A 12,423-nucleotide genomic window follows, 5' to 3' on the forward strand; every position below is an offset into this window, starting at 1 on the left:
CTAACTTGGCTTCTTTATCTCAAATCATGCAAAAAAAAAAAAAAAAACTGTATTTCTCTGTTGGTTCTAAAAGGTTATTGGCTCTTTTAACTGACAGCAATTTATTAAAAAAAGACTTCATGGAACAGGTTTGGAGAAATTTTGCATTACATCACTTGCTCACCAGTGGATCCTCTGCAGTGAATGGGTGCCATCAGAGTGAAAGTCCAAACAGCTGATAAAAACATACAAATCCACAAGTAATTCAAACGACTCGGTACAATAATAAAAGTTTTTTGAAAAGCTGCGTGTTTGTAAGAAACCGAACAGTTGCTTCTGGCCAAAATACCGTAAGTCCACAGTCCATAACAATGCTTCTTTCAGTGAAAAACACCACCTCCTGTTGTCCTCTCACATCAAAATCATGGTGTAAGTTTAGACCATTTTGGACTGTTTTTGCTTATAAACGGTGCTTGATCTGTTTAAGATTTCTCGCCTGATTCAGATTAAATGACTTTTTAGTGGACAGCAATTTCTCCCAATTATTACTCTACTAGCGTTCATTATTTCCATTCATTACTCTGTTTCGTCCTACTGTCCTTGAAAATACACATTTTATACAAACCTTCAGAAAAAAACAAAACATAAAAACAGGCTTATTTCCATCACTTTATTGTTATAAAATGTCATCAAATTATAAACTGATGGATTAATGTGGTAAATGATTGTGACAGAGTCGCTGTGCCTGTGATTTATTTGACAGATTAATGCACAAACTCCTGAGTATTTACACATGAAAGGTAAATTAATCAGGCAGCGTATTAATATGATAAGCAGGGTGAAATAGCAATAACATATTCATCCTAAATGAATTGCCGTGTCATGCCCCTTTAAACACGTGAGCGATGATTGCTCTAACACAACCAAATTATTCATTAACTTGGCTTGAGAAAGCCAACTTACTGAAATCCTATTTAAACTTATTATTATTCTTTTTCTGAGACTAAAATTTCTGACTGCTACTCCTCCTAGAGCTTTAACTCTACAGACTCCAAACTCAGCCCAAATCTTCATACTGTTCCGACTCGAGTTGCTACATCTTTTCTAACTGATCGGACTTACGGTTTTCATAAAACTGAAGATTAAAAATCATAAAAATCCCATAGACTTACATTGACGGAATATTCTATCTATCTATCTCTGACAGACTGTATTGCCTGAAAAAGTACTTTAAACTTCAAACTATTTCAGACTGAAAACCATCAAACTTAAAACTTTTTTTAAACTTCTTAAACTTTGTCCCGACAAACTTTTCTGTCTAGTTCACAATTGGGTCATTTATCACATTGCATTAGTACGAGCTGTTCTCTACTCTTAAAAAAAAAAAGCCTTGACTAATTTTCTTTTAGAAACAAGCCAGAGATGTCAGGGGATGTGTTTGTGAGATCAATGGTTTGAAAGCTGAATCTCCCCAAAGAGGAATACACAATATGCTCTTCGGGGTAAATAAGGCTAGGTTATGACTGTGTTCGTATTTTTCATTAATGTCCTAAATGTTGCTGGCTTTAAAGAGGAACTATGGGCCAAAGTTTTCCCCACTGGCTTATTCCACAGTGACAGATACTAGATATCATACTGTGTGTTCTCAAAACAGATTATCGAGGACTGATCCTGGTAAGCAAATCCTTATATGTTTCAAACATTAGTGAGATGCTATTGCATTATAGGTGCAAGTGATGAGTCTCACAGGACAAATGAATTGAAAAAGCTAGAAAAATATCAACGAATTTCAACATGTATAATCACCCCTGGCAAAGACAGTGTTTATTTCAAAAGCAAAATCTACAGAGGCCTATTAGGCTGATTTACAGAGGTTTCAGGGAACAACCTGCATAATTTATGAAAGTAAAAATCTACTCTTCAGCTCATACATTCTGCATAGTTTGGCTTCAAGGTAAACTGAATTTTTCAATCAGCTACATTCTATTATTGCTATATTTAATATTTACATAAATGCACTACTGTGTAAAAGTTTGGGGGTCATCATTTTTTTATGTTTCTGAAAGATGTCTTATGCTCACTAAGGATGCACTTATTTGATCAAAAATAGGGTAAAAACAGTAATATTTGGACATTTTAGTGCAATTCAAAATAACTGGCTTCTATGTAAATATATTTTAACATGTAATTTAATTCTGTGATACAAAGTTGAATTTTCAGCATCAATACGCCAGTCACATGATCCTTCAAATCATTCTAATATGTTGATATGCTGCTCAAGAAACATTTTTTATCAATGTTAAACACAGCTGCTTAATATTTTCATGGAAACCATTTTTTTTTCAAGATTACTTGATGAATATAAAAAATAGCATTTATTTAAAATAGTAATCTTTGTAACGTTATAATTGTTGTTACTATGTCACATATGATCAATTTTAAGAATCTTCGATGAATAAAACCTTAAATTTCTTTAATAAATAAATAAAACTTACCGAACGGTACTGTATATTTTGCAAAGTTATGCTTTGCCTGTAATACATTTCAGGAAATATTACTCACATTGCACATTTTAAAACTAAGGTTATACAGTATAGCATGTGCCCATCTCAAGCAGACAGACAGCTGTTTTGTGTTACAAACAAATGTGTTTCATGTATGCAGGTTTCATAACCTAAAATCCCTTATATTCTTCTGTATTCAAAGCCACACTATGCCGACTATACAGTCCAACATTCATACAATTCAGCTTAAATATTTGCTCTAAAGGTGTGAGAAAAGATCTGCATAAATATATTTTTCCACTAGCTAACTGAGGCAGCTAATGTCAAATGTAAGGAGTTAATTCAACTGACCTCCTCTGTGGTTTGTAATGAATTCCTAATAGCTTGCAAAAGCAAGATGTCAGCTCTGAAGAATGTGCAACACTCCATTGCTTTCCCTTGACATTATGATAATATCTGCAAAATATGCAATCTGATAGGTTCTGTTTAATCTACCTTACTAATTTATTCTTTATTCTCTTGGACAGCTCCCTAGATGCTTCCCAAAGCTTGCATATCCACAAAGATAAGACTGAAAAAGCACCATAAAACAGATCATAAATGTATCATCAGAGATGCAACAATTGATTGACCACTGAATGGTTTCAGCCCGTGTGCTTTTGATCAGACATCACATATGGACAATTTTTATGATAATTCTATGGTACTTTTGCATCCTTTTAGAAGCGTGAAATCCCAATTTATTGTAACTACTTGGAAAAGAGCAACTATTTATTTTTTAGAGTTCCACAGAAGAAAGTCATACATGATGACATGAGAGTGAGCGAGATTTGGTCCACTAACCTTTTAACTAACCTAACCAGCAGGTTGCTAAAAGTACCAAGCAGGCCAAACAGTTTCTCTAGCTAAGTTACCAGCATTAAATAAGCATAAACCAGCCTGGAGCAACAAGCAAAGATAGCAGCGAAAGGATAAAAAAGAGATGATGATTGGTTGGTTGAATCACGGCTGATTCAGTTTGTCTGTTTGGTCCTCATAGTAAACAAACATGCTTTAAAGCACTCCATGTTATGGACTGCAGATGTCATGTAGAACTGCCCATTGGGATGTTACTCACTGCAAACAAATAGTAGGAAAAGCCTGATTTCTAGAGCCTTGCCTGCAAGTTTCAGAAATCTTATATTCCCATGCAGGCCTCCCAGCAGGCTGATATTGGAGTCAGTAAGGAGAGGAACCTCAAGGGGAACATCAGGGGTACAAAACATACCGAACAGAACAAGAGCCACATACAGAAATACATCCCAGGATAACTGAAAAGCCAAGAAGTCCTTTAAACAACCTTACTGCAAACTCAGTACAGCTGACAACAAAAGTTCTGTTTTAAAACCTACTGAGTTACATTCATTGTTAACAAAAACTAAACTATTACAAACTCTTTTCTATAATTTAAATACTGCTGAAATAAAATATTAGATGAAAAACTAATGAAAACAAAATAAATGTTGCTTCTAAAACTGCTAAAACTGAAACTAAAATAATTTGACATTATATATAAACATATTAACAAATAAAACTATTCCAAAAAAAATACTAAAACTTTAATTAATGAAAATTACATTTTTAAAAGCATAAAATAATTCAAAATAAGAATACATTCTATAATAATTTTCAAATAATTCTAAGATAACAGCGGGAAGGCTTCTGACACAAAACTGTTTAAAAAAAACATTTTAGACAACTTCTGGCCAAATTCTAAAGACATTACTGCATGTAGAAGGCAATCCCATAATGCACTGCAACAAGTTCAGTGAAAATCTCCCTCAAGATGGTGGACAAAGTGAGAGATATGAAAATTATAATACATTTAATAACAAAATTACGTATACAAGTTTTGTACTGAATATGTGTGCATGCTATGTATTTTTATGCTTATATAAGTATTAGCTTTGCAACATGTTGCAAATGAAATCAGTTGAGCTTTGTGTGAGAACTGCTATTTTTATGACGCATGTTGTTGTTGTTGTCTATGCAGCTCGTTCCAAATCAGTCACTTATGAGGTCCCATATCAGTTAGTACCTTGAGTACTATGTACACAGGCAGATCACTAGGTTTTAAAACAGAGCTAGTGTGACTTTATCCTCAAGAACGTATAACTTTAAATCCAGTTTGAGACCACATGCTGAAGTACCTGTTGCACATCTGCTTCCGATTTCCATGCAAAAAAAGCTATTAGCAACCTGCTTGAAATAACGAAGAATGCAATGAACCACAGCTTAATGTTCTGCCTCTAATGACCGCGTAACCACATTAAACGGGGGCATTTAGTGAGGGTATTTTGCTCCCTTTCCTTTGAAATGCAATGTGGCTGATAACAGAGCAAAAAGCAGATAAGGTTAGAAGTGCCCCTGGCAATCAAAGGCACGCTTTAGGTGCACTATTCGCTCTCAAAGTTTTGTTTATGTATTGACTTTGTCTCAGATGTTTGTCCTACAGTTCTTTAAGAGAAATGGGACAATTGTTGTTGTAAAGTATGAGTACTTTGACAAAATTGGATAAATCCATTCTGAGATATTTGACTTTAGATTGGTCTATTAACAAATCAGGAACACAGTTGTTGAAACTGATCTCTTTTGAACTCAAGAAGAGACACATGAGGATTTTTCCTCAGGAGAAGCATCTAAGAAGAAGCAGATTACTTAATTAGAATACAAGCTAAAGCCAAACTTCATCAGACTTGTGACAACAGAAAACAAACATACAACTTCAAAACAGACTTCCCTGACAAACTCAAAAGATGAAAATTTAACTGGAGTGACCAGAGAGCCGCAGCTGAATCCCTCTTACCTGAAGATAGGTCTATGGAGAAGCTTCCTTTTGATGGTCACATACTCATCCATTTAAGAGCACGAGTCCAGAGTGTGTGTGAGCTGAGATTTCATTCAGACTGTCCCCAGCTGCTCCTCACATCGCCGTGTGTTCGGCCCGATCCAGCCTCCCTCTCCTCTTTCTCTCTCACTGACGGCCCAGTGCAAAAGGCCACGGAGGCCACATCACAGAAAACGCTCAGGCAGACACCAAACGCTCAACGCTCGGAGAGAGCCAGGCACCCAACGGAGCTCCTGTGCCAGCATTCAACTCTTCACGGCGTCTCTTATCTCTTTGTCCCTCATGCAAAAAACGGTTCCCAAATGCCTGCCTCCTCTCAGAGTCACGTCCTATACAGCCGCTCTCCCTTCCAGAAAAGCTGTCGAGCACGCAAATTAACGCTGGCGCACAGGGTCTGGTCAAAAAAGGGGCTGGACCCTTGTCAGGAAACAGTAATTATATCACAATCTGGCTTGCGTTTAGTGTGATGTATGGACAAAGTTATGCGATGCAGAGCAGGTCCTTGTTTCGGAGGTGTGCGTTTAAAACGGTTGTGTCATGTTTCCTTCATCTTTTGGTATACTCTGCAAACATACTGTAACTTTTAATCTCGGAATAACTTCTCCAGATGGTAAAACAGCTCATTGTGACCTTCTGCTTCTAGCTTTAACTTTCTGATGTCACATTTGAGCATAAATTTACACTTCAACAATGCCGATTTGGTATTGAGAAACGTTATCTGCATGTGGAAAAAAAACTGATTTGAAGCTTGTTGCATCATGCCTGGTTAGGACACAGTCAAAGGGTCAGGGAGAGAGTGGAAAATTGTCATGGAAAACTAAATACTGACCGTTTTTGGCGCAACAAAAATGTTGCTAACATTAAAAGTGGACCTCGGGGAGAACATAAAATGATAAGAAGAAAGAAGAGAAAAGAAGAAAGATATAACCTCTTCAGTGGAGTCTCTCGTGCCTTAATCAAAAGGAACTTGGCTCTTTAGCCGTAGCGGGCCAGAGAAGCACCCAGAGATGACTCAGGAACAGTTGCAAATGCTAGAATGATCTTCAGGAGAGAGGGGATGTCAATCACAGAGACTAATGGCACGGACGCAGATGGAGACACATCAAAAAGAGAAAAAAATAAACATATCTGGCAACTACATTTGCTGGATCATTAAAACCATCTTTAAAAATAACACATAAATGACTCCAGGTTCACAGTCTGTCAACTGTTCAAAATATGCAAGGTACAACTTTATGAAAACACCTTTTATTGTAAGATTTATTAGCTACTAACAAATACTGATCTATATTACACTCTTAGAAATAATGGTTCGTTACTGGCATTGATGGTTCCATGAAGAACATTTAACATTTACAGAACCTTTCCATTCTACAAACTGTTCTTTATAGAGAAAAGATTCTTTAGATTATTGAAATGTTATTGTAATGATTACTGAAAGGCTCTTTGAGGAGCCGAAATGATTAGTCTATGGCATCTTTATTCTTATCCGGAGAGAAAAAAAAAAAAGGTATGAAACCTGTTCTAAAATCCCACGCTATTCAGTTTTCTGATCTGTCTTGACATATTTCTTCTTGAGATAGAAAATTAGGGATGGGACATTTTCGATGGGCTTGTGTCTTATTTTTTAAAGAGCCTATAGTTTAGATACATCATATTAAGTCTAAAAGTGTTTTTTTTTTTTTTTCTCAAGTTTTCTCAAATCCAAAAATAAAAAAGCCACAAAAGTCAAGTTTTGATTTTGTAGGGTCTTGAAAGTTTTGGATAAAAGTCTATTTCCTCTTTTGATCAGAAAGTTAGACCCCATGTGCAGCTCTGGGGGGAAAAATACATTTACAACATAAAGCAAAATCCCTGGAAAGACTGACGTAAGTACAGTACCCATTTAGAGTGCATCGGGGGTCACTGCAGACACTTAATTTGGGAAAACTGACCATCAAGATAATAAATATTCAGACATAACATGCATTGTTCATATATGACAAATTCAACAATATTCAGTCAACCAAAAAATATAAAAAATAAACAAAAATCCAGACATGTTACATAAACATGGGCACTGGAGAGTAAGAGTGAAGTGTCCTAATAAGGCAGTGGACACAATAAAGCCAAAAATATGAAGACCAGGACACTGATGTGCCAAAGAGAAATACTAGACTAGTCCAAATACAAATTAAATGAAAATGAAGAAGTTCTATTTTGTCAGCATACACTAATCAAATATGTAGCACTGGGCTAAAAGTGGTGAAATGTCATAGAGATACTTAAATGTAGGGCATTCCACATAAAGACACAAATGTTAAGGATATAAAACGTTTGATATTTTCAGCTGATTTTAGAACACATATGTTTTCATTTGTCATACGTCTCCTAGCAACAAGGCACATGTTTCTGAGTGAGTTTGTTGTGATCGGAACAACTTTAAAGTCTGGTAGTGTATGATCTTCAGTCACGTAATGTATGATGTCCAGTTTTCCTTTGTCACTATTTACAAAGTCGGTAAGTGTATGATGCCTAGTGTTTTAAAAATCTGTTCAGATTTGCCTTAAGCAACCTATTTAGTTTTAATTGGTCAAATTATAGCAGATGTTTGCCACTGCCTGATTCATTTTGGAGGCTCTTAAAAATGAAGACTGTAGGACTGTGTGCATTCTTGAAGAGACATCAGCAAATCAACATTGTCATGACGTAATTTTACCGCAACTCAGTGATGCATGGCATTTATTGTACAGCTTATATAATTGGCCATTGAGATGAATGGGAATGCTAACAGATAACGCTCTCCAGGTATTGCACTTCTCCTTGGTTATACACGGCTTCATACCAAACTACATTATTTTTTAAACTTCTAATGAACATTTTTAGAGATGCACAGTACCATAGTGGCTAATAGTTTGTTGTTTTTTTAATCAGTTTTGGATATACATTGGCCTATATATTTAATTGTGCATGCTTATTTACCTAATTTTTCCATTTAAAATTCTTTGCTATCAGCTTTAAAAACTCTAATAATGTAATAATATAGTTAAATGTTAACTTTACATATATCCATTTTTAGACTGTATATTAATATGTTGTGATGCCTAAATTGAAAAATGATGTTTGATTTATTATTTTATTTACCAGAAATGTATTATTTAAAGCAATAACATTAAAATAATGATTGGCTCATAGAATAAGTGTATTCAAATAGTTGTCTGTATGAATATCATTTTGAATAAATATTTGAGTAAAGTTTTAGAAATGGACAAAAACAACAGCTGTAGAAACATCTGCCGTTTTCCAAATCGCATATGAAAACACCAAGTCTTGTACACTTACTGCAAGTTAGTTTTTGAAACAATACAGAATACCATATGCTGCCAAAAATATCTGAGATTGTGGAATAGAAAACTTATCCTACCACAATCCTTGATGTTTTTTTTTAAAGCCAGAATGGAAATGTGAAGAAGAAATCACCACAATGTGGAAAACACTACATCGGCCAAATATAAAATGTTATACAGACATGACTGAACATATCCATATGGTATAATACATGAGAAAGTAGCCAATGAAGAGATCAAAGGTGGAGGATAAGTCTAACACCCAATGAAAGCCTCCAGCCACAGTATCTATAGCAACAGACTTCACAATCCAGGATACAGCAGATATTCAAAAGGACAATACAGACTTAAAGGATTATTACTGGACTTCTTCAGGGGAGATGTTAAGAGCACAAATGCACAGTTTGCTCTGTCTGCTCTTCTTGGGTACCACAACAGAGAAGCCACATGACACTAATATTGAGTTTAATGTATGTTTTCTTTATTGAAGCTCAAAGGTCACCACAATCCAGCATTATAGTAATGATAAAACTAGTCCCATTCCTGGCCAAAAGACCAATTTGGCTTGTTTTTATGGGTGGATGTTGGTGTATGTATCAGATGGGGAAGTCGTGGCCTAATGGTTAGTGAGTCGGCCTTGTAATCCAAAGGTTGCGGGTTCAAGTCTCCGGCTGGCAGGGATTGTACGTGGGGGGAGTGAATGTCCAGCGCTCTCTCCACCCTCAATACCACGACTGAGGTGCCCTTGAGCAAGGCACCGAACCCCAAACTGCTCCCCGGGCGCTGCAGCATAAATGGCTGCCCACTGCTCCGGGTGTATGTTCACTGTGTGTGTGTGTTCACTGCTGTGTGTGTGCGCGTTGGATGGGTTAAATGCAGAGCACGAATTCCGAGTATGGGTCACCATACTTGGCTGAATGTCACTTCACATGGTCAATGGATAGACTGTCTGATGCCAAGAGTATGATATGATAAAGCAGCACTTGATTCTCAAATTTACAACCTGGTCTCATGGCATTAATGTACTGGGGTGCACTTTTTAGCAAGACAGTTTTTACGCACCTTACTGCATGTTTCGCTGCAGTTTCAAAGAGAAATATCCACTAAGTGGCGCTAAAACACGGGTTCAATACGTAAACTCAGGTTTTTATTACGTTGATATAGGTACGTATTGCTGTGTTTTTATTACGTTGCTTCAGGTGCGTATTGCGGCAGTTCAGAATTCAAATATCCGGGGACCGTCGCTAAAAATGCTCTATCGTGTTGGAAATATGCCCAACACCAAACCCAACCCTAAACCTATCCGATAGTGTTGGCAAATGCAAAACTGATATAAAAACGAATTTGTTGATGCAACAATGCTATTTGAACTTCCTTATATGCAGATTTGAACTGTTTTGTCGAACCATAGTTACATGGGATTTGAACCGAAGCTCCTCACCTCTCAAGTACATCTCCGGACTCTGTGAACTACCGAACAAACCTACCATCTATGAAAACCCATAGATATGAAGCTGGATATGTGTGATGCTAATGTTCAGAAGCATCAGTTTTCAAATTCCCCAGCATATTAATATTGTTTTGAAGTCATAACATGATATTCTTGAAGTAATTGTGCGAAAATTACGCTTTAATAATCGAAACTGTAAACTTGTGTGAAAACGAATAAAAGGTGTCAGAGTTTTACTGCCTCTAGTGTTCATTTCTTTTGGAAACTGCAGTGATATGTACTTAGTGGTACGTATTTCGCATCTCTCTAAAAAGTGTGCCCAGGTACGTTTATGCCATGAGACCAAGTAGCAAATTTATGTTACGAAGTCAGAAGATGTCAGGTCACAAAGCCACAACACTGACCTCAACTGCTTTGGCTTATAATATAGACAGTAGCCTCAGTTCCATTACACTTCAAACTTCGCAAACTGAAAATGTGCCTAATGGAATCATGTCAATTTCGCAAAAAATCCCATATATCGCAAAAAAGTTTTTACGTTCACATGAGGTGGCTTTTCAGGCAACCTGAAAAAGGAATATTCGCAATAGGTTTTTTTTATTTCTATTTATTGGAAACCCGGCTACAGTTGAGCAGAGTCACAACTACCACTTTTGCATGTGGCATTTCAAATAAGATGCAAAATCTGTATTTTATTTGCTAACCATCTGCAATCAAGTCTATCCAGGCACATAAATGATCAACACAACATCTTGAATATAAATTTCATCACTGTCCTTCTTTTCAGTGCTTTTTTATTTAAATTAGGTTCATTAATGTGTGTTACTCAAAAAACTCAATTAGCGCACTGTTTTTATCTATAAAAAGTGGTAAATGTGGGAGTATTGTGTGCAAGTTATAAACTTGAAAAGAATGAATCTTTTTAACATTTTATACAGTAAAAATAAGATAACATCTTATTTAATAAAATATATAAAAAACAATTCATAGATTATATTTTGAATATGAATATATTTTGTTGTACAGCATATTTTCCAATAAACTTTTAACTATACTTAAAACTGTAAAAATCTGTGTTGCTGTATTTTGTATGGAAAATTTGACCAAAATACTCATTATAGTATAAGATTTTTGCAGTGTATTCACCATGTTGTAACAGTAATTAATCAAATGATGGAAAAAGGTTGATTTCTATTACCCCATACATCATATATTTCATATTATGTATCTAGTTTTATGCATACTGTTAACCAGAACTCTAAACCTGCATTCCTTACCTCTTCAAATCTATATTTCTATCTTTAAAAGTGTTTATGTCTTGGAAGTCTTGTAAAATGCTGTCAACCTTTTGTATCTAGATTAACTGCAGGTAGAACGCTGAACAAACGCCTTGCATCACAAGTTGCGCTTTTGGTCTCTATGGCAACAAACTGCTGCTGCATTCTCTGCATTCCTGTCCTAAAGTGCCTCCATCACCTCATGATTAACAACATTTGTTCCACAATACAAATGCACTCTTCATCAAATGTGTTACCACTGCATCTTAAAACACCTTAAACGTGTCAGGAATCTCACTTTCAGGGACAGATGTAGTACAAGAGCTCTCAGTTATGTTGCAATGACATTAACTTATTTAACATTAACTTTAACTTCTTTTTCTCCTAACATTTCTTGCACAAAATATGTATCTTTAGGGGTACAACAGCTTGTCACTATAAGGCACAAAGTGACAACTTTGTACCTTATATGCCCATAAAAGATTTTATTGCACCTTATACAAATATACAGTACTTTTACTGCCCCAGTAACAAGCTTCTTTTTTTAATAAAAAAACACAAATGACTCAATTGTTAACATTGAGTAAGAGTATAGAGCTAGGAAATTACTATGTATCTAAAATGTCAGATATTTTGGTTTTGAAAGAATTTGGTGAGAAATATTTGCCGTCATATTGAGATCTCTGACATTTGATGGCACAAGGCATCTTTGCAAATCTGAGCACAGTTTGAGACATTACTGAGATATCTTCTGAAACTCTACACAGGATTTCTCTGAGATTTCAGTGAGATTTCTAAGGCCTTTTCACAGGCGAAAAAGCAAAAAACTCAATTTTGTCTGTATGCTATCTAGGAGAAACAACTGAGACATTAAAGACATTTTTTCTTTTCTATGGGAGATTTCTCACTGCACTACTTCACATGTGCCATAATCACAGAAGCTTGCGACCTCCCACACAAAGCTGAAGTGTGACTACTTCCACTGGTGGCTTCCAAGCTT

General features: G+C 35.8%; 1 protein-coding gene across 2 annotated transcripts in view; it reads right to left on the minus strand.

Annotated features, from left to right (window-relative positions):
• Positions 1 to 12,423, minus strand: part of LOC306876260 (dual specificity calcium/calmodulin-dependent 3',5'-cyclic nucleotide phosphodiesterase 1A-like) — a 61,408-nt gene that overhangs the window by 34,888 nt on the left and 14,097 nt on the right. The window contains exon 1 of one of the 2 annotated variants that reach the window (XM_079427283.1): positions 5,329 to 5,766. The exons of the other annotated variant lie outside the window; for it this stretch is intronic. Coding sequence (XP_079283409.1) covers positions 5,329 to 5,381 — 53 coding nt within the window. The 5' untranslated portion in view covers positions 5,382 to 5,766. Of the gene's footprint in view, positions 1 to 5,328; positions 5,767 to 12,423 lie in introns of those variants that run through there. 2 annotated transcript variants of the gene reach the window in all.

Source organism: Barbus barbus (assembly GCF_936440315.1).
Source record: "Barbus barbus genome assembly, chromosome: 10".
In the NCBI taxonomy this organism is placed as follows: domain Eukaryota; kingdom Metazoa; phylum Chordata; class Actinopteri; order Cypriniformes; family Cyprinidae; genus Barbus; species Barbus barbus.